At 38.2% G+C, this 27936-nt stretch overlaps 1 protein-coding gene and 1 long non-coding RNA gene across 9 annotated transcripts in view; one reads left to right on the top strand and one right to left on the bottom strand.

Moving 5' to 3' along the window:
* GABRA2 (gamma-aminobutyric acid type A receptor subunit alpha2) overlaps positions 1 to 27936 on the bottom strand; it is a 121618-nt gene that overhangs the window by 48327 nt on the left and 45355 nt on the right. For 5 of the 6 annotated variants that reach the window (XR_013545842.1, XM_073001214.2, XM_020806385.3 and 2 more), the window contains one exon: positions 24165 to 24232. Coding sequence is in view for 5 of the 6 variants with exons in the window: in XM_073001214.2 (XP_072857315.1) it covers positions 24165 to 24232 (68 nt within the window). In the remaining variant the exon portion in view is untranslated. Of the gene's footprint in view, positions 1 to 1525; positions 1611 to 24164; positions 24233 to 27936 lie in introns of those variants that run through there. The other variant, XM_073001215.2, reaches the window with a different exon arrangement.
* The window catches only part of LOC140707510 (uncharacterized), a 53480-nt gene that overhangs the window by 813 nt on the left and 24731 nt on the right, over positions 1 to 27936 (top strand). The window contains exons 1-2 of one of the 3 annotated variants that reach the window (XR_012087617.2): positions 1650 to 2432; positions 3152 to 27936. The exon at positions 3152 to 27936 is cut by the window's right edge and continues 24731 nt beyond it. This is a non-coding gene — a long non-coding RNA (uncharacterized LOC140707510). Of the gene's footprint in view, positions 1 to 1649; positions 2719 to 3151 lie in introns of those variants that run through there. The other 2 variants (XR_013545844.1, XR_013545845.1) reach the window with 2 other exon arrangements.

Below are 27936 nucleotides of genomic sequence, written 5' to 3'. Positions count from 1 at the left end.
CAAACCAACATCAACTGATGCTGAACAAACCAATTGGAACACACCTGATTGGAGGTGGAGCCTGTAGGCACTGCTCACATTCAACAGGGGCTCTTAATGTCCAAGCATTCTGAGCCCAGAGGCTGAATACTCAAATCTAAGTTTTCTTAATTTGGGGGTTAGAAAAGTGGGGTGTGTGCATTTTATAAATGGAAAAGCACAGTAAATGAGTTCTGCATCTCAGCAAATGTGCATCAGAGATTGATCTATATGCAATTATCAGAAAGCAGAGATTGACAGTATACATTTTTTGGATTAAATATCCTAGAAGCACTGGTCAGTATCATCAATATCTATCCTGGCTGCGAGATTCTGGATATGTAGTTTTTTTAAATTGTCTTGAGTTGTGCCATAAGCCTCATTCTTTATACCAAATCAGTACAATAAAATAGCAGTGAGTTGAAGGGGGGGGCGTTAAAGGAAGAATTTGTATTGAGAAGAAATGGAAGCAATATATAGGATGCACACTTAAGACTGGCATTTACTTATATGTAGCAATGACAGTTGAGTTAGGATTTTTAAAGGTATATTAAAGTCCATAATTTGTATCTCTGACTAAAATAATTGTTTGCTTTTCCCCTGATTTCTCCAGCTTCACCTGCACTTTCACCTGTATTTTCCCCTGGAAATCAGATGAGTGTGTGTCACTCATGTGGGGTATTTTCATGGCTCTGTAAGGTTATTTTGTTATTAATAAAAACTAATGGCAAAAAACAGCAGCCATCATATGAGAATATTGCCAGAAGCCCTCCTGTTAATGCAGCTTTGGCTGAAAGATACTGACTCACCCAAGAACATCGTATAAGCTTTGTGACTAAGCCCAGATGTGTCTCCCTGTTCCAAGTCCATCATGCTAACTGTACTGTACTGACTGTCCCAGATGTCTTTATAAAGGATGCCAAGACTGAAACATATTGGTAGAAAAACAACCAATAATATGTTTCCTTTGTATATTATGCAAATAAAGTCATCTGTTTTGCATAATATGTGTAAGGGCCACCCTGACTTGGGGAACTGGAACACAGCAACCAAATTTCTCAAGGATGCTAGACTGTACCATGTTTTTTCATTTTGCTAGCAGACAAAAACATTTTTATTTAGCCAAGCCTTTGGTTAGTGAATGAATACTGAAGAAGATGGGTACTGTATTTTTTAATGGCAGTTGTTGTACTCCTTTATGCTCCACAGTTAAATAGCTTTTAAATGGTGTGCCCTCTGTGCCTGTTTTAAAGCAAAGCAAAGCAAAGCATGCTGCTTATATACCGCCCCATAGTGCTTCAAGCACTCTCTGAGCGGTTTACAAGTTAATTATGCAGGCTACACATTTAATGCAGTACTTTTTCAAATAGCATATAAAATAATGGAATCCATAGTGTATGGTCTAGCAATATCTGTTTTTAAACTCACGTTACAAGATTTATATATCATTGTTTCATGAAGAGTTCTGTAGAATCCAAAAGTTGACTTTAAAAAAGTGTTTACTAACCCAGAACATTGTGTTTGTGAAGAAATCAAATGCTATTTTTTGCATCTATCGAATAGCTTATTCGTGAGCTTTTCATCTTTTCGGCCCCTATGTGCTGTAATTCATGACCATTTCTATTTTATGTTCCTTCAACAAGAAGAAAGAAGAGGTAATTTAACTGAATAACTTTTTAACATCAAAGAACTAGGCTTATCTGATTGATAGAGATACTTGTAGTATTCTGTAAAATATAGTACACTTCTCTTTAGATTTATTAATCAAATTATTAGCAAAGGATATAAAAGTCTACTACAAAAGTAAAAATATCACTTGTTCATTATAGAAAAGTGTCTTATTTATTAAGGTCACAGACCAGACAACAAAAGAGCAAGAATCAGAGATAGAAACAAAATATGCGAGGGTATCAACACATGCAAAATGAGCCATTTCAGACTAGAACAGTTGAATCACAAGTTGAAAGAATAAAGTAAATAAAGTTTACAATAACTGAGCTCTGTTTTTTACTGCAATATAAACATACTTTGCAACTGACATGGAAAAAGGGAATTTATCAAATAAATACAAGTAGTAAGACAACAAAAATGTGCTTTCTTTACCAGGAAATCTAGAAAAAAGTGAAGGAACTAATTCCTATCAGGCAACATGATAAAAAGCAATAATACAGCAGAACATGCTGAAGAGTCTCAAGAATCCTCAGACCTTAATCCTTAACGGCAGAGTGCCTACTGAACCTTTTCTCTAGGAGGGTAGAAGGCAGTGCACGGATGAATCAATGAGAGGAGTGAAATACAACATTCCCCCAGCAATCCTTGAGGACTACCAAGCAAGTTTTTGTAACGAGGATAAAGTCAGCAGGAGGAGGAGAGCCATGTGTACTGGCCTGGAGCACACTTGGGGGGAACGTAAGGTATCTATGTAAATAATGAAATAATGCTAGACATTGCAGTAGCAACAAGATGCATCTCTCTTTCTATATCCCAATTATATAACCAAGGCATTGATACATATGAAAAATACTGTGTTTGATTGGGAAACTGGTCATTGAAGCCTAGTATGGAAATGATATGTAGCATGTTGGGATTGGGAGGTCGACATTCGAATTCCCATGGAGCCATGAAAATTACTGGGTGCCTCTAAATCAGCTCTTCTTTTCTAGGTTGACCAACTGGAAAGGATAATGGGGGTGGGGTGAGGTAAGAGCTTTTTGGTCTATGAGCAAAATCCAAAGACAAGATTGCGCAATATCCATGTTGGAATGCTAAAACATAAAAACTAAATTCCCTCAAGAATCTGGATGGTAAGTGCAAAACTTAGGTGGGACAGGAGAACAAATTGACAAGTATAAAAGCATAACCATCACGCTACCTACAAGATGAAGCTATAGGATTTTATAAATTCAGGGTAAATTTAATACCCAGTTTTTTCAGATTTGGGAACTACCATGTTTTTCAGTGCTTCTGCTCCCAGCCAGCAGAGAAACAATCCTTTGTTCACACAAGTTGAGAGCAAGAAAACTGATTCTACATCCCTTGAGATAAAACTGGATATCAGCACACCTCAAACTTAGTCTCAATAGTCTACAATTTATTTTATTTTATTTTAAACTAAAATTTGTTTTAACTGCAGATCCTGCCAAGAGGAAGAAAAAGAAGGAGGAACAGGGGACAAATATTCTTGCTTCTCAGCATTTATGGTGCAAGGATCTGGCTCAAGGATCAAACTTAAACATTCACAGAAAAGTCCTAAAAATTTAAAGATGAAGTAACATTGTTTGCAAAATAAGCGATTTTTGAATTTCAAAAAGCAAATTTGCTGCTATTGGCAACTTAGTTAGCCAAAAATTTTGGAATGACTCTGGTTAATGAAATTAGTATGGGGAGGAAGATGACCTGATTCTTCTCACTTGTTGTTTTTCTGAACCAGGTATCTCCCATCTTGTAACTGTGCAACTGGTGACTTTTTACGAGGTGCAGTATTTTCTGTTATCCCTGTTGAATTTCATTCTGTTGCTTTCGCCCAGTGCTCCATCCTAGTAAGGTCATTTCGAATTTTGTTTCTGTCGTCTAGGGTATTAGCTATTCCACCCAATTTGGTATCATCCGCAAACCTGACAAGCATTCCCTGTACTCCCTCATCCAAGACATTTATAAAAATATTGAAGAGCACCCAGGCCCAATACTGATCCTTGGGTTACCCCACTTGTTACCTCCTCCCAGTTGGAGAAGGACCCACTAATCATCACCCTCTGAATATGATTCTGTAGCCAATTATGTATCCACCCAATACTTGGATCTATCCAGCTCACAACTAGTTAGCTTGCTAGTCAGGATATCACGGGGCACTTTGTCAAAAGCTTTGTTGAAATCAAAATCTTCGCTGAAGTCGTTTAATTTCTTGCCTTAATGCATGGTACTTTGTAATTTTTATAGTTTCTGTACATTTGAGGTTTCTTGTTGATGGAAGTTCTATTATTTATTTATTTGTTTATTCATTCATTCATTCAACAATGACTCTGCTTACAGAAAGGAAGTACAAGGGTTGATACTCTGGTATAAAGAAAATCATCTCACACTTAACATCAAGAAAACTAAAGAACTCATAATTGATTTTAGGAGGAAGAGAAATGTACATTTACCACTGTATATAAATGGCAAGGAAATGGACAGAGTTGGTAGTTTTAAATTTCTGGGCACTTGCATCTCAGGGAACCACTCATGGAATATAAATGCCAACATGCTAGTGAAGAAGGCACAGAAGAGGCTGTATTTCCTGAGAATGCTCAGGAAGTTAAATTTATCTCAGCATTTACTTCTGTCCTACTATCATAGCACCATTGAGAGTGTCCTAACCTATGGCATTCTGGTATGGTTTGCGAATAGCTCTGTAGTGGACAAAAGAGCTCTACAGAGAACCATTAAAATTGCCCAGAATATTATTGGGCTCCAGCTACCAACCCTGGATGACATCTTCACATCCCACTGTCTGAGGAAGTCACACAACATCCTGAGAGACTCTTCCCATCCTGCTTATAACTTTTTTAACTGTTGCCATCTGGCAGAAGATACAGAACAATTAAGACTCGGATCACACGTTTTCTGAATAGTTTTTATCCCAGAGCTATAATTGCACTTAATAATGAGGTTAAAGACCACCAGTAGTGAATAGTTAGTTGGACAGCGTTATTTGGCCTGCAGTGTAGATGCTTGTATTCTTAGTGGGGAATTTTTAGTGGGTGGGGAGTGTTTGGGGATTTTTTATGTGTTTGCATGTGGGTCTGGTCTCTGGATGTCTGTGTGAATTTCATTGTTTGGATATACCTTGTAAATAATTACAATGACAATAAATTGATTTGAAATTTGAAATAACACAAGTGGTTATCTAGAAGTAATGAGGAGTGCAACAAGGTCCTTTGAAATGTCACATTCCAATCTTGGATTTTTCCACAAGCAGGTAGAGATACCTAGTAATAAAAACTGAGGAGCACAGATATCCCCTTTACATAATGCTTATATGAAGAAGATCCACATGTTGAAAAGGCAATGAGGTCAGGGTGGCCACACTGTAATAGCATGTGTACCATCAGTCCTGCCTTGAGTGCAGACACCAGCACGCTGACCAGAAGCCACACACAGATCTCTCCAAACATGGTGTTGTCTCTCATATAGCTAAGGGGCTGTATGTTATAATGGGAAAAATAGGTGGGACATCCTTATGCTTTCTTGTATTCGTTGTGAATTTTAGTACAGCTCATTGCTTTGTTTGTGTGCTTTTGTCAAATTGGAAAGGTGCAGCATTCCTCTGTCCCAGAATATGTTCCTTTAATACAGGGATGGGCAAACTCAGAAGAGCTGAGAGCTGTTTTTCAGATTTGCCAGCAGCCCAAGGGCTGCAATTCCAAGATGGCATGGCTAAAGAGGGATAATTTGCCAATTCCATGTTTTAAAATGCAATTATCATGTACTACAAACATTGCTACAATGGGTTTTTGTCAACTTTTCACCTCTAAAAAAATCCCCTTGCTCCCTCCAGTTGGAAAAGTATATACTGTATATATATTTTAAAAATGGAACATCAAGGATATGAGTGATCTTATGTGACCTAAGCGCCCATCAAAATGTAGCAACAGTGCTTCCATGCCCTCTAGAAAGCATAAGGAGATGTTTTCTTCTAAAGAAGTCTCATTTTAAAATCACTGTGAACACATTTGAGGTTAGCCTACCACTTTAAATCATGCTGCTGGATTGGAAAAAAAATGGGTAATTAGCTTTGCACTCTGAGATCCAATCCCAGGCAGCACCAGATCTGTACATGCTCCTTCTCCTGGTGAAAAGGGTGGTGGGGCAGGGACAGACTGTGGGCCCCTTCCTTCTCCCACACGCACATAGGTCAGATCTGTGCTCTCGGAGCTCAAAGGAGTAATGGTTAGTGGTTAGTCTACACTTCTTTCCATACTAGAGAATCCTAGATGCTGCCCAGACCTCAGAAGACATTCTTTAGAATAGGCAAATGGCAGGGACTATGAGTGGGTGGGTGAGTCATCAGAAGCTAGAGCAAGTGTGCTGGCAGGCAAATGGAATGACAGCTGAAATGAATGGTGGGAGTGACAATAAAAGAAGAGTTGTTCATTCTGCAGTCCCCGACACACTACTGGAGGCAAGAAGGCCAACTGCCTACCCTCAAGTTTGGGAATAAAATGCTGTGCTAAGAATTTTGACTGCACAATCCACAGTGTTTTGCGGATTCTCAGGTTAACAACTCACTATATGTAACATGGAGGATGTCTGGAATCCAAAGGATTGACAATTACATTGTTTTGTAATACACTAGAAATTGGCCTTCCGCTGCATCATGGACCTAACAGTTAAAATTCTTTTGCTAGCAGATGATTCCTACTCTGTGACAAACTGGCAAATACAAAAAGGAATAAACAAGAACAAATTTTCTAAATCTAACCTTTTTTTATCCAGATTTTTTAAAAATGTTATATATTTTCCTGACTGAACTGAAGGCTATGCAATTAACTACTTATATTAAGATTTGATATTATAAGTTGCCTTTGACAATTACTGTGATTAACCATTCAAAGCTAATGCTTTTGTTTTCCTGTTTTGTTGGAGTTTGTTTTAATGTTTTTTTTTTTTAAGGGAACACAGCTTTTCCTCTCAGGCTAATGTCATAATAAATTTACATCACCGGCCTCTTTTCATTCTTTAGGGCTTTTCATCACAACACTAAGCTTACACTTCTCATAAGAGCGTACATAAGGCAGCTGAATCTCCAAAGGTGCAATCTGCTTTACTCTTATACTTTAGCTTCCTTATGTTAGAGTCCATTATTCTACATAATAAAGTTGAAAATCATCTCTCCATCCTTCACCTAAGACTGAAAGCATTATTATGAATGCCCTTATATAAACTTCTAAACCAGCAAGTAAAAGTCAAGCTGGGCTGAAAAGAGATGTTTTTCTCTGTTTGATTCTGTGGAAATTTCATGATATCTTAAAACTATATACATATATACTCATAAAATGTCTGAAAAATATTGATGGGAAGGGGGCAGTCTAAAGTGTCCTGGTAATAAAAGCTAAAATGACCTAGAAACAACCTGGATTTACCTCTGCAATTTTCTAGACCTATCTTTGCAAGCAAAACTTAAGTCTATGAACTTGGATGGTGACAAAAGCACCTGAAGAAAATGGTGGTTCACTGCAATGTTACCTGTAGCCCATCTCTTAAGAGGATCTCTTTGGGACTCCAGTCTGCTGGCTTAAATAACTCCTGATACAGACATGAGGCAAAAAAAGTGTAACATGGAGCAAAATGTAAGTATATGTCATTTAACATAGATTTCAGGAAGAGATGGATATGTGAGATTACCCACTTTTCATCTTCCGGGATTAAAAATGGATCCAAAGTAAATTTGTGGCCATATATTTCTGGGCTTGAATGCAATCCACACAACAATAACCACAGCAGCAACATGCAAAAATGTGCACAAACAGACTTTAGTCAGTTTGGGAAAATATACAAATATACTGTATTTCAAAAATGCATCAAAAACACACATATCTTGAAAAACGTGAATAGGAAATGCATCAAGTATATGGAAATGTCCATATTTTGTACGTGCGAGGCAATCCAGTGTAGATGACGGAGAACCTCAACAAGAGAAAGCTGGATAGACTCACACATCTCTAGCTTCATTCTCAGTTCTCTTGTTCTCACATACAATGTTCAGGAACTAGAACTTTCTCCTGTCTAGCAAGGAGGGTGAGGAAATATCAGATGCTCTTAATAGAGCAAAAGGGTATACATCTCTCACACAGGAGGAATGATTTTTCACACATTCTATGAAAAAGTTTGCATATTTCTGAGCAACAGTATGGAACTTGTGCCATTTTGCAAAGTCCTCCAAACATGGATGATTGCTGCTTTAGTGAAGAGTTTGAAGCACTTAATGGTTGCTTGCACCTTTTAGAAAAACCAAGATGTCCTTTTCTGCTCACTGGATGTTTGATTTACTTCTTAAAGGGAAATGACACAGAAGACATTTTATAACTTTAGAGCAGGGGTCCCCAACCTTGGGCCTCCAGATGTTTGTGGACTACACCTCCCAGAAGCCTTCACCACCACTTCTGCTAGCCAGGATTTCTGGGGTTGAAGTCCAAGGACATCTGGAGGCCCAAGGTTGGGGACCACTGCTTTAGAGGGAGAAAAGGGAGGTAGAGCTCTTTGTCTTGCTCTTGACTAAGGGCAGAGAGTCCCACAGGGTTTTAAAATTCCTTGTTACAGTGTCTCATCATGTTAGCAACTGAGGCAGTGGTTCCCAACCTTGGGTCTCCAGATGGACTAAAACTCTGAGATATCCAGGCCAGCACAGCTAGTGGAGAAGGCTTCTGGAAGTTTTAGTCCAAGAACATCTGGGGACCCAACACTGGGAATCACTGAACTAAATTGAACAAAATGAGGCCAAAATCTTGTTGCTTAGCATAGTAAACTCATTAATCAATAGGGAATTAGTGAGTCAACTCATTGTGCCAGAATGTCCAAGTCACGCCTGTCCGTCATATGGAGCTCTAGGGCAGGAGCCTATGGCAGGGCAGGAGGGGCGGAGTCAAGAGAACAGTTGGAGACTGAGGAGAGTTAGAGAAGAGGTTTTGAAGTGTTAAGACAGAGATTGGAAAGTTGGTGTTTGTTAGAGAATAGATAAGAAATAAAAGTAATAGAAAATAGACAGACAGTCATAAGATATTGTTACAGTGCGTAATGTGAATGAATACAAACAAGCAAAAGTGTAATCCTATCCAAGTTTAATTATTGAACAATAAAAGAACATCTATGACTTTTCTTCTGTGATTCACCAATCAAACAATAAATAAACCTGTTATATTTGGCAGCCCGGGTCTAAGAAACTTATATGGTACAGTGTGGGAAAAGATCCACTGGTGGCAGTGTGTAAAGGGAGAAAATAGCACATCGAAGGTGGACCTGTTGTTTGAGGGAAAACAAACAGGGGACACTGGCGGAACGTGACACTCATCTATAAGTTTTATTGATTCAAATGATCTACTGTAACTGTGACACACCAAATCACCATTGACTCAATGGGCATATGCTACTGTGCTATGCTAAGCAACAGCATTTTGACTACCGTTTTCATCCCTTCAGCTAATTTTAAGTGCATCTATGCAAAAGCTCATTTAGGTGTTGAATACTCACATTTAGTATATACTATCCCTAAAAAAAATGTTATCCATATCTGTGGACATAATTATCCACATCTATTATATCTACAGGTAAATAATGAATAGCACAAGTAGGGATGTGAAGAATACACAATCAGTAAACCCTTATCTATCTTTGATTTAAGTTTTCTTGACTTGACAAGATACCGTAGTGATAAACTGCTGTAGCCTGCAAGATTCATCTCTTCCAGGTGAGAACAAGACAAAGAAAGCTATTTGTTTCTCACAATTTTTTTAAAATTACAGACATTGATTCTATTTTAAAAAGTGTCTTTTCAGAAGCAATGTAAACTACAGCAAGCTCAGCACAGTTAGCTGATTGTTAAAAAGGACACAAATAACCCCTCCAGTGCTTGATTAAAAAAGAACACAACCCTTCTAGTGCTTCCTATCCTGCAAGGCCCATGCAACAAAGCAGTAGTAAAAGTCATATTGCACAACTCATATTATGCACATTAAAGTATTATTTGTATTATTTTGCTTCATTTACCCTCCCAACTGATGATTGAGGAGAAAAATTGTACAATTCAGACAGAACATATCATTGTCCTCATATGTATAACATCCTAAAATTGTCTCCCACAAAAGCATGTATAATCAGGGTATAACAAAAATCAATCAGTGCCACACTCAGCACAGGTATATTTCATAAATCCTTAATGCAGCAAATGATTACAGGTAGTTTTGGAAGAGAAAGCTGTGTTAGTCTGTGCTAGCATTTCAGGAAAAAAAATAAAGAAGACAAAAACATTGTGGCACCTTAAAGACTAACCACTATATTTAAATGTGAGCTTTTATGGTTTAAGGAAGTGGACTTGTCCTTGAAAACTAACATTAAAATATACATAGTAGTTAGTCTTTATGGTACCATAACGTTTTAGTCATCTTTATTTTATTTTTTCATTATGTGTTGCCTGAAATTATTACAAGCAGCATTATTTCATTTGCTTATTCTCCCTGTGTTCCATTTTTCTCCCAAGGCCTCGAAACCAGTGTAAATCCCCACCCCCCACAAACAAACCTTTATCATTTAAGGCTGTATTGTGCAAGTACCTAGAAAACAATTCAGTAATAACTAAACACCAACATGGATTTGCCAAGAACAAATCCTTCCAAACTGATTTGATCTCTCTTTTTTAAATCAGGTCACCTCCCTGATAGACAGAGGGAATGCTGTAGACTTAGTACATCTTGACTCCAGCAAAGCTTTTGACAAAAGTGCCCTATGATAATCTGACTAGCAAGCTAACTAGTTGTGGGCTGGATAGATCCAAGTATCAAGTGGATACACAATTGGCTACAGAATTGTACTCAGAGGGTGATGATTTGTGGGTCCTTCTCTAACTGGGAGGAGGTAACAAGTGGGGTAGCCCAAGAATCAGTCCTGGGCCTGGGTGCTCTTCAATATTTTTATTAATGTCTTAGATGAGGGAGTGCAGGGAATGCTTGTCAGGTTTGCGGATGATACCAAATTGGATGGAATAGCCAATACCTCTAGAAGACAGAAACAAAATTCAAAATGACCTTGCTAGGATGGAGCACTGGGCCAAAAGCAACAGAATGAAATTCAACAGGGATAACTGCAAATTACTGCACCTCATAAAAAGTAACCAACTGCACGGTTACAAGATGGGAGATACCTGGTTCAGAAAAACGAGTGAGAAGGATCTTGGAATTGTCATAGATCACAGCCTGAATATGAGCCAACAGTGTGATGTGGCTACAAAAAAGGCATATGCTGTTTAAGGCTGCATTAATAGAAGTATAGTTTCCAAATCCCGCAAGGTGCTAATCCCCCCCCATTCAGCACTGGTTAGGCCCCACCTTGAGTATTGTGTCCAGTTCTGGACACCACACTTCAAGAAGGATGCTAACAAATTGGAACAAGTTCAGAGGAGGGTAACAAGGATGATCAGGGGGCTGGAAACCAAGCCTTATCAGGAAAGTCTGGAAGAATTAGGCATGTTAAGCCTTGAGAAAAGAAGACTGGGGATGATATGATAGCACTTTTTAAATATCTGAAAGTCTGTCATACAGAGGAGGGGCAAGATCTGTTCTCAATCATCCCAGAGTGCACGCAACAATGGGCTCAAGTTAAAGGAAGCCAGATTTAGGTTGAATATCAGGAAAAACCTCCAAACTGTTAGAGCAGTACTATAGTGGAACCTCCGAACTGTTAGAGCAGTACTACAGTGGAATCATTCATCTCGGGAGTTGGTTAGTTCTCCAACACTGGAGGCATTCGAGTGAAATTTAAATTACCACCTGGCAGATATCCTTTGATTTAGATTCCTGCATTGAGCAGAGGGTTGGACTTGATGGCCTTATAGGCTCCTTCCAACTTCACTTTTCTATGATTCTATGATTCTATAGTGATGTCCTCTATCAAATTCTATTTTGCAAGCTCTTTTATGGCTTTTGGGCTTCTGTGCTTTAAGCATGCGGGCCCCAAGGGAATGAATGGATTTATCCTAACAAGACAGCTATGTTTCTAGCTTGAATAGATGAGTTTGTGAAGGTTCCTGTTTGCATGTCCCCTGATCTCCTTCCCCTTAATTACATATTTATTCCCACTACTAATGTGATGCATTACCAATAGAAGGCTTCCCTCTATCTTTCATAATGATCTCTTTGATGGTGTGCTCCAACTTTAGAATTCTTTGCTGGTTATGCTTCATTTATTAGAACACTATCTCTTGCATTTAAGTATATTTCTGTGGAAAAACTCCTAGTTGCGCCTCATATGTTTTTTTTTTCTTTAGTCAAGGGCCACCCCTGCAATTTGCTGCTCTGAGTGATTCTGATGCAACCATTCCATAATTCATCTGTGCATTCATCTTTGGCCTTGGCTGTTTCTGACACTTCTCTTGTCTGTATTTGCTGCTTAGCTTCTCAAACTGATGAATCCTTTTGCAGGCATCCTTCTGTCTTGCAGCAAAAACACTCCCTGGTTTCTTTCTTACAGAGTGCACTGCATTAATTTTCCTTTTCATGTATTCCAGCATTAATATCTGGCTTGGTCCTGGGAAGATTAATGAGGGCATATATGACACTGGGAGTCTGCTATAATATTCATTCCTCTCCTCTCACCCTGTAAACCTGTTTCACAATCTCCAACATAGCAAGCTCTCATATGTTTGGACACCTCTCTTGACCTCTGCAGAGTCGTATTTTATCCACACAGCTGGCATAAATTTACTGTTTTGAATTCAGCATTCATGCAGTTTCTAGAATTGACATGTTTTGAACCAAGTTCCTCATGTAGATGAATGGATAATTTTCTAGCAACGTATGTTGATGGCTCCAACCTACTGGATTGACATCTATTCTGCCTCTGATTAAAAGACTCCGCTGGTCATCTTTGCATGCCACCATTTTTACCTTAAACTTCCAAAGGGATAATCCCCATTATTCAATTTTGCAGATTTAATATCCACCTGCTTATCATTCTCCTCTTATGAATACTTGGTAAGATTCTTCTTTTTATTATGGCTCACAGTTATGAATTTTTTTGTAGTTTTTCCTGAACCAATAACCTGTAAACATGGTGTTAACTGAAAAAAATCAGTCTGCTTTGTACTAAGCAGAGATGATTTTCAGAAAGAAAGATAGTAATGTGACATTAGAGAGGAAGTTGCTTGGATAAAAACTAAAAGTGGAAGAGCCCAACCAAGTAACAAGATTGGTTATAGCTCCACTTACAGCACTATGCTCCATTTATTGTCAGAGAATTTATAGCACACCCTCAGTCATTGCTGCATACCACTAACATTATACAGTAATCCAAAAGAAAGTTACCTCTTCAGCAACATACCTCCTGCACACTTTGCACTGAAGGAAGAGGAACTCTCCATTTTGTCAACTCTTTCTGTGTAATGCTTTACTGCTTCTCATGCACAATATATGAATATGTGTGATAGTAGGCATCCTTCAGTCTCGAGAGACTAAGGTAACATGCTCTGAATAGAGGTCTTGGAACAGCATCTGGTGTGGCTGAGAAGGCCAATTTGAGAGTGACAATCCCTTCTACACTGAAGACAAATACAATTTGTCCCTTGTCCAGCTCCCTGATTTTGCTGGTTTTGGGACTGCCTCTTTGCCTCAACCTGCTGAACAAGGGTCTCTTCAAATTGGGAGCGGAAGATATACATATATATGGACTAGGTATGTGGGTAAAAGTGTGTTATCTGTGAATATACAGTATATGCCAGATCCTGTTTTCTTCTATCACGTTGCTACATTTTACAGTACCAGGGGTGGGCCAACAAAGATGAAGGGGTGGGGTTAAATAGGGATGGTGTTATTTCTCATTGGTATTATACATATACAATAAGCAAGTTGCAATCTGTCATATTTCTTTTGTTCAGAAGAAATAACACCTGTAGATACTGAAACAAGGAAAATGATATTGCATGTTTTACAACCAATTTAACATTTGCTTACTAGGATTTCCTTTTCTATTTTATGTTGTTCACACCATGCCTTCTTCAAATTGAGTATACCTGCATGCACAGAGAATGAGGTGGGTTTGCTAACAGAGAGTGAGTTACTCAGGGTCACCATTGAAGCTGTGTGAGTGAGGATTCAAATGAGCATTGCACACAACAAAATTAGTAATATTTGGTGATAATGGGAAATGGGTAGACAGAAAGCCAAGGAAATTATTCTGGATTTATAACAGAGAAGACAGAGAAATCAGATAAATATATAAGTTCTTTTTCTATTTTAAAAAATGAAACAGAAATAGAAGAAATATTCCTTCCATAATTCTATTCTGTTAAAAGTATGGGATATTATAATTTCACATTTGCCTCTGTATTTAGAAGTCTGCTACTGAATAACGGTGCCAAACTACACATTTTTTTAAAAAGCAGGTTTTGTGTGGCCATTGCTATCAGCCTTGGCACCACTAAACACTTAACTACTTTTATACAACTAATCACTTCTCTGCAAACAGACCTACACCTAATGGTTGTGGCTGTCATTCCGAAAGAGTTTTTCATTTCCATAAGGGTTCTCTAGGGAGCTATTATTTTTGTAAATACTAAATACAAGACCATTATCCATTACTTTGTGTCTTGTGTTTTCATTTACACCCATGCAAAGCAGGTGTCAAATGCTGTCAAGTGAATTTTCCACCTATCCCTCTAGATTTGTAAAAAGTACTTCACACTTCCATTTACTCTAATGACAAATTAAATTCCCAGTGAATAAAATAATGTATCCAATACAGTGAACTGTGCGATGCTTTGTGTCATATGAGAACATGTAGCTACCTAAACAGTCTGATTGTATTTAATAATTCTTCAGAATTTAAACTTCAAGTATGTTCTTAGATATCCAGTTGCCTTATTTAATTCCATATATGCTGTTCAGCAGAAACTGGGGGGTAAAACAAGAAACTAATAATATATCCTGGACAAATCTGAATGGCAAATCATCATGAACACAAACATAGGCATAATTTTGTCATGAAAAAGAACTCATTACACTAATATTAAATATACAGTGGGGTCTCTACTTAAGAACTTAATCCGTATTGGAAGGTGGTTCTCAAGTTGAAAAGTTCTTATGTTGAATCTGCATTTCCCATAGGAATGCATTGAAAACCATTTAATCCATATCTGCTCTTTTCCGTCCATAGAAACTACAGTGGAACTTCTACTTAAGAACTTAATCCATTTTGGAATGGTGTTCTTAAGTTGAAACGTTCTTAAGTTGAAGCAAAATTTCCCATAGGAATGGACTGAAAACCAATTAATCTGTTCTGGCTGTTTTTTTGTTATGTAGAGGTGCGTTCGTACATTGAAGCATTAGTTCCCATAGGAACTAATGCAAAGCTGGTTAATACGTACTCTACCACTAGGGGGAGAATTTTTTTTAACCTAAGATGACCTAAGGTTAAAAAAAGAGCAGGAAAGGTTTTTTTTTTCCTGTTCTTATCTTGGATTTCTGTTCTCAAGTAGAAGCAAAATTTAGCAAATGGAGCTGTTCTTAAGTTGGATTGTTCTTAAGTAGGGACGTTCTTAAGTAGAGACCCCACTGTATCTATTAATGTTATTGAAGAGCTTTTCTAACTGTTACCAAGGCACCTCCCCTTAAGCTTTATTCTGCTACAGGCTCAGCAATAAGCAGTGGCATAGAGCCGTATGAAATGTGACATAGATAGTTTGGCCATTTGTGTTTACTCTGCAATAGTTAATGCACAGCTATGATAAAAAGAAACACATTCCCAAATGAGGGAGGAAAAACACCTTTTGTTCAAAGCAAAAAATTATGGTGGAGTCTATACCCCAAAAGTAAGACAACTGAAAACACAGATCAATTTCCTAAGATGAAAACATAAACATACTAATGCCCCATTCTTGAATTTTAACTTCCATCTCAGGTGAATGCAAGAGGTGAGTTCTAATTTTCAGTTCTCTAAAGCAGGGGTCCTCAACCCCCAGGCTGTGGAACAGTACCGGTCTGTGGCCTTTGAACGACCAGGCTGTGGAGACAGACTTTGAGCGTAGAAGGAACACACATATGTGCATATGCACGTGGATTCCACCCCCTGCACACACAAATGGATACACAAACACACCACCCCCCACCCCAATGCACACCCCCTGCACAGATGCACACCCGCATGAATGCCCCCTTCCGCATGCACAGACGCACACATGCTCCCGCACGCACAGATGCATGCCGCATGCACGAACGCCCTGACACACACACCCCTACGCACACACGCCACCCACCCCTGGTCCTTGGGTGAATGGTCTTCAACTAAACCGGTTCCTGGCGTTAAAAAGGTTGGGGACCACTACTCTAAAGAGAACTCTGCTTACTTAGGAAAACATTCTTTAGACACAAAAAGACATCCTTACCTCTAATATAGATACATTAGACTGGATTAAAACATATTATGTAATTTGTGCTCAGGGCTATGCTGCACATTGACTGTTTTGTAAATATTGAAATTACCAAAGTCTGTGCTTCATAACTCCTTCACACCACTGATGTGTTTGTTGTGTAGGGGGCAGGTGGCTAGTGGACTATAGTGTAGTATTTTTTTTTCTTGAGATGGAAGTCAATGTACAAGAAGAGAATGCCTGAATCTCCTTGCTTTGAGGGGATGACACCTTTTATTATTAAAGCATCAGGCCATATACGTAAAACAAAATTAAATGCAGAGCTTCAAGTACTGACATATACTGCAAAAAGCCAAATCAAATAAGCAAAAACAATAAAACTACAAATATAACAATGTAAGACCAATGTCTAAGTTTGGCTATCTATTCTGGCTATTATGGCATGCCGCCCAAAATTTCGCTACCAGTTCTGTAGTAATCCAATTTCGATCAATTAACAATTGGTTACAGTAGTCCAAGTCTGACTGGCTTGTCATGTCTTTTAAGAGAGGTGTAATATATTTTCCTCGAATCTCGTTATGCCTGTTACATCTGAACATCATATGCTCAATAGATTCTATCTCACCAGATCCACAAGGGCAGAGTCTCTGTTCCCTTGGGATCTTCCTAAATCTGCCTTCTAAGACCACTGAGGGAAAAGCCTCACATCTAGCCAGAGTAAAGGCTTTCCTAAACTTACATGTCTCAAGCTGTGATAAATAGGCCATGGGGAGCAAGCAATATTTGTGCGTGTCTATCGCTCTAAAGTTGGGGCATCTACCAAGATCTACCTGTCTTTCCATGTCCATTATTCTTTGTTTAAGGGCTGATTTTGCTTCATCCCATTTCATGCTCAATATTGCTTGTGGATAGAAGCCCATAACATGCAATTTGTTTAGGACCGCTTTCACTTCGAGTGAAAATTGTCCTCTGTTCCCTCCTTGCATGGATTAAAGCACTACCAAATGTTTAGTAGTGGTGTGTATTGGCCACCTTACACTTTATATGCCACACTACTTAGGATGATGAGACTGGAGGTGGTACAAAGTTTGCTGAACTGATTTACTGATCTCCTCAGCCGTGTGAAACTATGGAGTTTCTATAAAAATTAGTCATATTTCAATAGGTTGTATATTTTTAATTGTATTTTCATGTTATAGTAATATTTGAATACACTGCTGGTCACTGACTGTAATAAAGACCAATCAATCATGAATGTACTTTTGTTTGCAATTTCTCATATTTGTAAGAATTTTGGATGGCAATGGCACCTGCAGCTTTTCACAAGTTGCCTGGATGGATTTTTCTTTTAAGTGTTTGCACCTACAATTTTTTCACAGCTGTAAAACATTTTGTTTGAAGCATTTTCTTACATATGGAAGACAGAGATAAATAAAACTTATAGAATTAGAAAAGTTGATGTTGCCTGGAATTAATGCAACAATGAAAAGACTTAGACCTTGATAGCCATATAAACTTTGACATAAATGGAAAAAGTTGTCTGGTTTCATTCTGGAACTAACCCTTAACTGGAGTAAATGCCAGCTGTGAGAGGTCTATAAAGTTCTGTAGTGCTCTTAGGGAAATATTTAGGCATTAGAGACTCTCTAACCTGACATATGTCTAAGAAAACACTACAGTGGCACCTCGCTAGACAACAACCTCGCAAAACGACGCATCTGCATGACGATGAGGTTTTGCGATCGCTATAGTGATTCGCAAAACAGTCATTCCAATGGGCGATTTTCAGTGGACGATGTTTGGGTCTCTGCCTTGCAAACCGATTTTCACAAGATGATTTTGCCACTGATCGGCGCTTCACAGGGCAGCCATTTTAGCAGCTGATCAGCACTTGACAAAATGGCTTCCCTATGGGCGATCTTCGCAAAACAACAATGATTTTTCCTCACTGGAATGCATTAAATGGGTTTCAATGCATTCCAATGGGAAATGGTTTTCGCAAGACGATGTTTTTGCTAAACAGTGATTTCTATGGAACGGATTATCACTGTCATGTGTGGCACCACTGTATCTACTCATAAAGGAGAGGGAGCTGCCATTTAAATTTTTCTTTTATTAAAAACAAGAGAAAAATCAGAATAACAAAACAAAAACTGAAGTCCTGCCTACTGCAAGTTGTTATTCATGCATCTGATCCCCTACAAACAGTGAGTAGGACCTTCAATATTTTTCCTACAAGAAAACACATTCCAAGATCACATTCTTTCTTTCAAAAACTAATCCTATCCAGATGGCAGGTGGATTGGACTTTTTAATTCTATAATTTTCATTCTAAATTATCAATTTGAGTAAAAGCACAAATACAGAAGGTAGCATGATTAAGAGACTGGAGGCAGATTATACAGCATCAGTGAATGCCAAATGAAATGGTTGCTATAAAAAGGGAGTGGTGCTCACCATTAGTTTCTTAGAGGGAGATAACATAAAATTTTTCATCAGCCATAATTTTATGGGTCTGGAGCCACTGTATAATACCTTGATTCCAAGATTTTTAGTGTAATATCCATGCCAATGGAAATATTAATTCTCCCATTTAGTTTTACCTATTTCTGAGGTGTCTAAAATCTAAATTCAGTTGCTGGTCCCAACTAGAAGACAGATACTCAATCAGTAGAATTTACATCAATGCTGATTTACCATTCCACAATTAATTGTCTATTACAGATCCAGTAAGTTTGGAGCAAACAACTAAATTTAGGCCGAACAATTTAGGCTATAATTATAAGTATAATGTATTAAAATTTAACATAGAACAGTAATATAGCTGAAAAAATTAATATGAGGAAAGCACATGGTAAATGGAGATGAGTATCACACATTATCTGTATCTTTGTACTCTCTTGCAGATACAACAATGAGCAGATAAACTGGAAATATTTTAAATCTATGTCAAAATTATAAATGAGGATCAAATGTCTTCATAATCACATCAGTTTTACATTGTGCATCTGAAATAACAAGTTCAAGTGCTCTACAAAATACACCAGGGCTCCTTATCAGTATCCACTGATTCACCTATCCATGGTCTAAAAATATTAAAAATATTAAAATAAAAAAAATTTAAAAAAACATTTTCAAATGTATCACCAGAACCAGCCAATAGAGGGAGCCAAAGACTGTGCTATGAACACTTGTTAGTGAAGAATACATAGCATTGTCTCTGTTGTCCTTTAGTGGCCAATCCTGGTAATGCATATGAATTTTTTCTCTTTTTTTACCATTCTCTCTCAAACACACACACTCGCTTGCTCTCACTCTCTCACATTCACTATTATCCATGGTTTTCAGTATCCACAGGAGGCTTTGAACCAATCCTCGGTGGATATGGGGGTTCTACTGTATTAGTAAAAGTGTGGATTTACTGATGGAAAAGCCCATTTTTTATTATGTTACGAAGCTTGCTTTCTGGTCAACAAATCACTGGGTCTATTCCTAGGTCAAACAAACTGGCCATGCTACCTGTCTTTTCATTTTCTTCCTTTTAAACCTATTACTCCTTCCTAGAAAAGTACCTTAGCTGTAACTCAGTCTTCGATTGACCAAGCAAAGGTCTGGCCTTATGTAGAAGACTCCCAAGAAAAGAGATGTTAGATAAAATGTTAAAATATTTTTTTTCCTTGCCAGTAATACCCTATTTATTCATCTGTTCATTATGTGTACTGTTTGCTGTTCATGCTTCTGTTAGAATGTTCAAGTCATTCTCTGACCCAGCAGCATATTAATTTTAGCTTGTATGTGATCACCACGAGAAGAGACTTATAACCGGCTCCAAAATCTCAGGAACTCTGGGATGGTAACCTTTTCATACTGCCAGGTTGCAGATTACTTAAAAAGCAAGTCTTGAGCTGCCTGCAGGGTCTTCAGTCTTCAGCTGTGCCTGACAAACCATGCTGCTGTAATTGGATTCTGTGAATCTGACACTGGGTCAGACTTGAGTTTTGCTCTCCAAGGTTGAAAGTGTAATTACTACTGAAAACAAATCTATTTTAGTTTGGTATCTTGGATTCATATCCCATCCTGGATAGATTTTTGTCCCTTGATGATACAGAAATCATTGCTCAATTCCCTTGGAAGGAAAGAAACCAGTGACATGCTTTGTGTGTTGCTCATACCCTGTTTCCCCAAAAACAAGAACTAACTTGAAAATAAGCCCTAGCATGATTTTTCAGGATGGTCACAATATAAGCCCTACCCCAAAAATAAGCCCCCGTTAAGTGAAACCCTGCCCTCCACCATTGTGCAGCAACCAGATGACATGACTGGAAATGTAGATTGTTGTTCATGAAAAAAAAAACATCCCCTGAAAATAAGTCCTAACGCATTTTTGGAGCAAAACTTAATATAAGGCTGTCTTATTTTCAGGGAAACACGGTACTGTATCATTGCATTAAAATATCATGTACTTGCTGGAAAGGCAAAGGAACATTGTTAATCATGCCTTAAGGAAATATTTCAGGAAATGCATTTGTCTCTCTTGATCCCCTTAGTCAGTGATCTGATGTAGCCAAGCACATATGTTGGATGCCTGTATAAGCTATCCTATAGACCTGTGCATTTTTTCTATGCATGAAGAGACAGCTATGGATACACATTCATGGTAGGCTCTCTCTGTATGCTTAGAAAAAAATGCTTAGCTCTATAGGGTATCTTATGTCGCACTCACTCCACTCCTGTTTTCCTCATGCTTGACAGGGTAAGTCTGAAAAGGAATAGCAATCTTGTTCAAATGAATATGATTACAGAACTCCACATGACTGGACACTGAGTTAATTAGATTCCCAGTCTTATGGACATCAGTAATTGACTGAATCTGGTTACACTTGCTTTGCAAACCTTCCCCATCAACATAGGGAGATTGGCAGTAAAAGAAGCATTTCCCTCTTTGTATCCTCGAAGGTTTTTCGTGGCTGGGATCTGACGGTTATTGTAGGTTTTTCAGCAGAGACAGAGTTCTGACTCCTGTCCTCTGAAGATGCCGGCCACAGAGAGTGGCGAAACGTCAGGACGAAAAACCTCCAGAACACGGCCAAACAGCCCAAAAAATCTATAACAACCAGTTCCCTGTTTGTTTAAGTTTCATTCCAAGTTTCCACCAGAAAGTGGTACTCAAGGCCACTTACAATATTTATAAACTATTAAAAACTTGTAACAAGTAAACCTAACCCCACTGCAAAAATATAAAAAATACTGCCTAAAAAGAGCTAATATTATCTTCACTGTTACAGAAAATTGCTGTATTCTGGACCTTAGACTAAGGCCTGTTATTTCGAAAGTTGTGCCTCAAAATGCAAAAATTAGCCAACTCTGCTGTAGTCTAGTTCTCCAAAGTCCCACTCACCCTTCCTCTGGAGCTCATTTGCATATTTACTGCCTGCACATAATGATGGATATTGAATTTCATCCCTTATTGAAATTGATTGCCACTATGCTCACAATCTGATCCCTATTTTCATGCAAACTGAAAGCTTGAGTTAAAATACAATAACTGGTAAATTTCAAAACACACAAAGTATTTTCCATTCCATGCATATATATTTGATCTTCAGACCACCTTTCTAGCTCACCTCTCCCGTGATGCATGCTGGATCCCCCAACTCTAACAGGTGTTGGCTTTCTTTCTATCTTTCTCACCCATTTCTTCCTGTCACCTATTTTCCTCTTTCCCCTTGCTGCAGCTACTCCAGTATTGCCTGGGAGAATGCTAGGATGAGACTTGACAGCTTCTCATGGAATTAGTTGGAAAGACAAGCAATATACATTTTGCCTTACTTCACATCTTAATTTCCAAAGGCAGCCCCTTTGCTCCCCTCCCATATTCATTTTCAGCCCCAACAGTAACAGCTGAGAAACAGATTGGTCAAGAAGGTGGGGGGGAAGCTGCTCCTGGTCTCAATGCGCAACTGGCTATAGAGAACAGAGCATGGTTATTTATCAGAGTTCATGGCTATGCCTTGGGAGCTCCAGCTTATCACACTGGTCTACAATTTTTTTAGAAGTCATCTGCTTTAGAGATAAAATGTCTATTTATTATGTATTTTAATGTGCTGAATTCAAATATGACAATTAAAACAACTGATTAGCTACTGTTTCCAAGATATTTAAGTTTTTACATTCTACATCTGTGTATATTGTATAGATAGAGTTTTTAATCATAAATTGTGAACCTAGGTCTTTTTATGTGTTTATGGTTGCTTTACATGATAATATTTCACCTGTCCTGTTTATGTAACACTTTAAAAATCAACAAAAGGATTATATAAATAAAATGAATTATGAAACAAAAGGTAAAACTATTATGTACACAGTTTAATCTTATTCAGTGTCTACTCAACATTTGACATCTCTTGTATTGATTAAATGGAGCATATTTTGTCACTGTCCAACAATAATCTGCAAGCATTCATGGGCGGGCTGCATTTGCCCTGATAGTGTTTCTCCATTGTTGCAATGTCCTGGTGAAATTGCTCGCCATGCTCATCGTTCACTGCTCCACAGTTTGGTAGAAAAAAAAATCCAGATGAGACTGCAAAAATACATATCTTTGATGAGATGTTGCAACCAAAGTTTTTGTATGCCTTGAGGAGTTTTTCCACCAACATCCTGCAGTTGTCTGCTTATTGTTTCCAAGAAAATGTATTGCCACTAACTGGAAAGCTTTCCATGCCGCCTTTTCCTTGCCATGCAGTGCATAGTCAAATGCATCGTCTTGAAGAAGTTCACAAAAATGACACATTCCTTTACCTTAACTTCACTTAATCTTGGAAATTTTCCATGGAGGTACTTGAAAACTGCTTGTGTTTTGTCCATGGCCTTGACGAAGTTCTTCGTCAGACCCAACAAGATCTGTAAGGGTGGTAACAAAATCTTCCTTGATTCAACAAGTGGTGGATGCTCAACACTTTTTCTCCCAGGCTCCAATGACTATCAGTGGCCAATCTATCTTGATATAGTGGGAATCTCTTGCACAACTGTCTCATGTGCAGAGAAAACAACGGTACCCTGTGTATCCAGTCTGCAGACGAAGCAAGAGAGCAACAACCTTCACATTGCCACAAAGCTGCCACTGATGTTGGTCATAGTTTATGCACCTGAAAAGTTGTTTCATGTTGTCATATATTTCCTTCATATGGGCTGCATGACCAACTGGAGTTGATGGCAAAACATTGCCATTGTGCATCAAAACAGCTTTAAGACTTGTGTTTGATGAATCAGTGAACAGTCTCCACTGATCTGGATTGTGAACAACGTTGAGGGCTGCCATCACACCATTGATGTTGTTGCAGGCTAAATTGTTCTGCCTAAAAAGCAAGTACTGTCCAAACTCAGTCAAATATGTATTTTAGTCATTTCTGGTTTAAATTGAGATTCCCCTCCCTTTATAACTCACTTATCCTCTGCCATTCCCAAGTCAAGGGTCGTTTATACTGACTCAACAGCATATCTTGAAAACTAGTGCCAATCAACAATTTTAAGCCTCATTTTCATTCTCAGCAATGCAGAATTACTGAAGTTTGACTACATTTACTTCAGAAGCATTTTGGTTGTAAACTAGTGTCATCAAGGTAAGTAATGTGTTGGTCACATTCACAATCTGCCTTTCCCTCTCTTCTTTTTCTCTGAGTTGTTAAAGGTGGTGGCAGAGTTGCATTACTACAAAGCCCACTGCAATTCAGGATACTGGTTCCTTAAGAAATGCCTTGATATTATAAGACAGTATATGCTTACACCAACTTTCTATCATGAAACTCTAAAATTACCAAGTTCCAAAAAGCACAGCTGAAAGTTTGACTACCTAGTTATGTAGGGCTGGGGAACTTGTGACTCTCCATACCTTGCTGAACTCAAGTTTCCATCAGGTAGTTCTGGCATGATGGAAGTAATAATTACTCTCTCCTATGTAATTGATGATAACAGAGCAGTTGAAATAAAAGTATACCATGAATAACATATCAAACATTATTTTGTTCTGGAGACTTACCATATCTGTGTCCGAAACTGGCCCAAAACTGGTCACATAGATGTTTGTGAAGACTTCGGTAGTACTGTCTGCCATAAGAAAAGGGGAGGGGGGGAGAGGAAGTGTGTATTTCAGACTTTTTATTATATGTTCAAAGAGGTCCTACAGTTAATGTCATTCAACAAACAGCAATGAGCTTTGTTCAGCAAATAGCAAAGTAACAACTTTTAACAAAGATCTAATTATACTACCAAAATTCTTGCAAAAAGTTAAAAGGCCAAGAATGTCGTTTTTACAAATGAAATACACTGTATTTTTATGTTGCATTTGATTTTTACAAATTTTATAGTTCTTTACTCCAAATGTGAAATTATTAGAAAATGCTCTGCAAAATGCAACAAAATATTTTAGACATCCTGAAATTATATACTAACAGTTTGGAGTGTCTAGATTTTGAAACTGCTACTTGTTTAGGTTCTAACTAGATCTCGTGACTATGAGTAGCTTTTAGACTATAAAATACATCTCCTCCTACAGCAACAATTCAAAATATTACTTAGTAAATGTGTGGAAAGGGAATAAAATAAGGCAACCAGGTTTTATTTGCAACAATCATACTGGGAAAACTAATGTTGAACAATGCCATAAAACAGTGCAGATTAAGAATTTACTCCATTCTACTTTGAAATCTAAATGTAACCCACTGAATTCATATTCATATTCATAAAATTCATATTCATAAAAAAGATGTAGTCATTCCAATGGTTTGATTCGGAAAAAAGAAAAGAAACACAACTAAGCATATTATTTTGCTTCCCGCCCTTAACGTAAAACAAACAAACATTACAAATAAATATTCCAGCCAGAACCATAAAACGCACCTAATGAGAACCAATGAGATCTAAGGTTTGATTTGAGATAGAGCAATAATGTTCTGAGGTCCTAGATGCATGCAGAGCCTCCATCTTTGAAAGGTCACATCCATAAAATCCCCATACATAAAGATAGCAGAGTGAAGATCTTTAAAACTTAACTGCCTACATTTGTAACCATACATGGTCATCCATAATAATCCTTGCAATGACCATGGAATATGGACCATCACTTATTTCATAAAGGCTTATGTAGAAATCAGATCAGATGGTACAAATATTATGGGATGCATACACCATGATTGAACATACTGTACTAACTATCTCTGCCCCACCCTCTTTGTGTATAATTACCAAAATAGCCTACAAGGTAGGCTTCAGCAATATGTGGACCGAGAACTCCCAGAAGTACAAGCGGGATTCCGAAGGGGCAGAGGAACTCGAGACCAAATTGCTAACATGCGCTGGATTATGGAGAAAGACAGAGAGTTCCAGAAAAACATCTACTTCTGCTTCATTGATTATGCGAAAGCCTTTGACTGTGTGGACCACAGCAAACTATGGCAAGTCCTTAAAGAAATGGGTGTGCCTGACCACCTTATCCATCTCCTGAGAAACCTATATGTGGGACAGGAAGCAACAGTTAGAACTGGATATGGAACAACTGATTGGTTCAAAATTGGGAAAGGAGTACGACAAGGCTGTATATTGTCCCCCGGCTTATTTAATTTATATGCAGAATACATCATGCGGAAGACTGGACTGGAGGAATCCCAAGCCGGAATTAACATTGCCGGAAGAAATATCAACAACCTCCGATATGCAGATGATACCACTCTGATGGCAGAAAGTGAGGAGGAACTAAAGAACCTTGTAATGAGGGTGAAAGAGGAGAGTGCAAAAAATGGCTTGAAACTCAACATCAAAAAAAACTAAGATCATGGCCACTGGCCCCATCATGTCCTGGCAAATAGAAGGGGAAGATATGGAGGCAGTGACAGATTTTACTTTCTTGGGCTCCACAATCACTGCAGATGGAGACAGCAGCCACGAAATTAAAAGACGGCTGCTTCTTGGGAGGAAAGCGATGACAAACCTAGACAGCATCTTTAAAAGCAGAGATATCACCTTGCCAACAAAAGTCCGAATAGTCAAAGCTATGGTTTTTCCTGTTGTGATGTATGGAAGTGAGAGCTGGACCATAAAGAAAGCTGACCACCGAAGAATTGATGCCTTTGAATTGTGGTGCTGGAGGAGGCTCTTGAGAGTCCCCTGGACTGCAAGAAGAACAAACCTATCAATTCTAAAGGAAATCAACCCTGAGTGCTCACTGGAAGGACAGATCCTGAAGATGACGCTCCAATACTTTGGCCATCTCATGAGAAGAGAGGACTCCCTGGAAAAGACCTTAATATTGGGAAAGTGTGAAGGCAAGAGGAGAAGGGGACGACAGAGGATGAGATGGTTGGACAGTGTCATTGAAGCAACCAACATGAATCTGACCCAACTCTGGGAGGCAGTGGAAGATAGGAGGGCCTGGCATGCTCTGGTCCATGGGGTCACAAAGAGTCGGACACGACTAAATGACTAAACGAACGAACAAACGAACCAAAATAGATACAGACACACCTATACATACATTTACAATTTTGTATATCCTTATGTTTATATCCTGATTTTCTTCCATCGTGGAACTTAAAGGAGGTGTATATATAATTTCAAGCAATTTCCTAGTCAGGCAAACATAGCTACAGTATGGGTGCTATTTGTATGCCTTTAAACGTATCTTCGTGCTGTAAAACTGGCTTGAAATCATGCAAGTATATACAAAGCATAATGAAGCGAATTCAGAAGAATGGCAGAAAGCATTCCCCAAACTTCGGATGACATAGAGTACAAGTTCTTTACCTGTGGTCCCAGGGGGGCACAATGTTCTCACAGGAGTCCGCAAAGGTTTGAAGAAATGTTACAATCTTTTGCAGTTAAAATAGAAAGCAAGGACGAAAGGGAAATGTAGAACAAAATCTTAACTTCCCTTGCTTGTTTTTGTAAAACATATCTTTTCTAAGCTACTGCCTCCATTGAAAACAAACCAAAGTAAAAATCAATTATGAAAATAACTGTTTAATAGCAAATAACTGTTTCATACTTTTGGCACATAGTGAGAACATGCAAGGAAATGACGCTGAGTGGCTGAGAGACAGCACATAACTGTTTTTTTGGATACTGTACAGACAGTGAGAAGCTGTGGGAAGAGAGAGTCAGTCATTGTCATTGTCAGTGTGAGTGAGTGTTTGGATGGACTTTGTAATCATGTTTTTTTCTATAATTTCTGCTAATAAAACCATTTGGCTATTGTTGGGTAAAGTGAGTTTTCGATATTATCAGAATGAATTTCATAACAATACATTCTAGCTGAGCCTCAAAACAGATTACTGGCTGAATCTGAAACATAAAAGAACTGATGCTGTCAATGAGGGTGCATCATGTTCAAAAGAAAATGAAGTTTCTTACAATCATCTTTAAAAGTGTTACCGTTATAGAGATGAGACCTTTTATGAGAAATTTAAGTAAATATTTGATGCACTTTAGGGTTTTAAATCTTGAGTTGAGTCTAAGTGCTCTGCAGCAGCAAAATATATTTAAAGGGAGTCTATGGTAAAGAAAAGGTTAAGAACTGATAACATAGAGGATGCTGCACTATAAAAACTATTGCTTTTATTCAGATTGCTTGCCTAAGCACACATCCTTAATCAAAAAGGAGAAATGTTTCACAGTGAGTAAATATATTTATCAATCTTCTTTCCCTCAATTTTGGTCAACTCTACTGAAAGGCAAAAATGGAATTCCTCCCTCACATTTTAAGATGTCTCTGAAGCTTTTACAGGCAAACAAAAATACAGCTTGGAATATGTACTGTA

The sequence above is a fragment of the Pogona vitticeps genome, chromosome 5 (genome assembly GCF_051106095.1).
Source record: "Pogona vitticeps strain Pit_001003342236 chromosome 5, PviZW2.1, whole genome shotgun sequence".
Classification (NCBI taxonomy): Eukaryota; Metazoa; Chordata; class Lepidosauria; order Squamata; family Agamidae; genus Pogona; species Pogona vitticeps.
The sequence above is the reverse complement of the archived record's forward strand: the minus strand, read 5'-3'. Positions and strand labels throughout refer to the sequence as shown.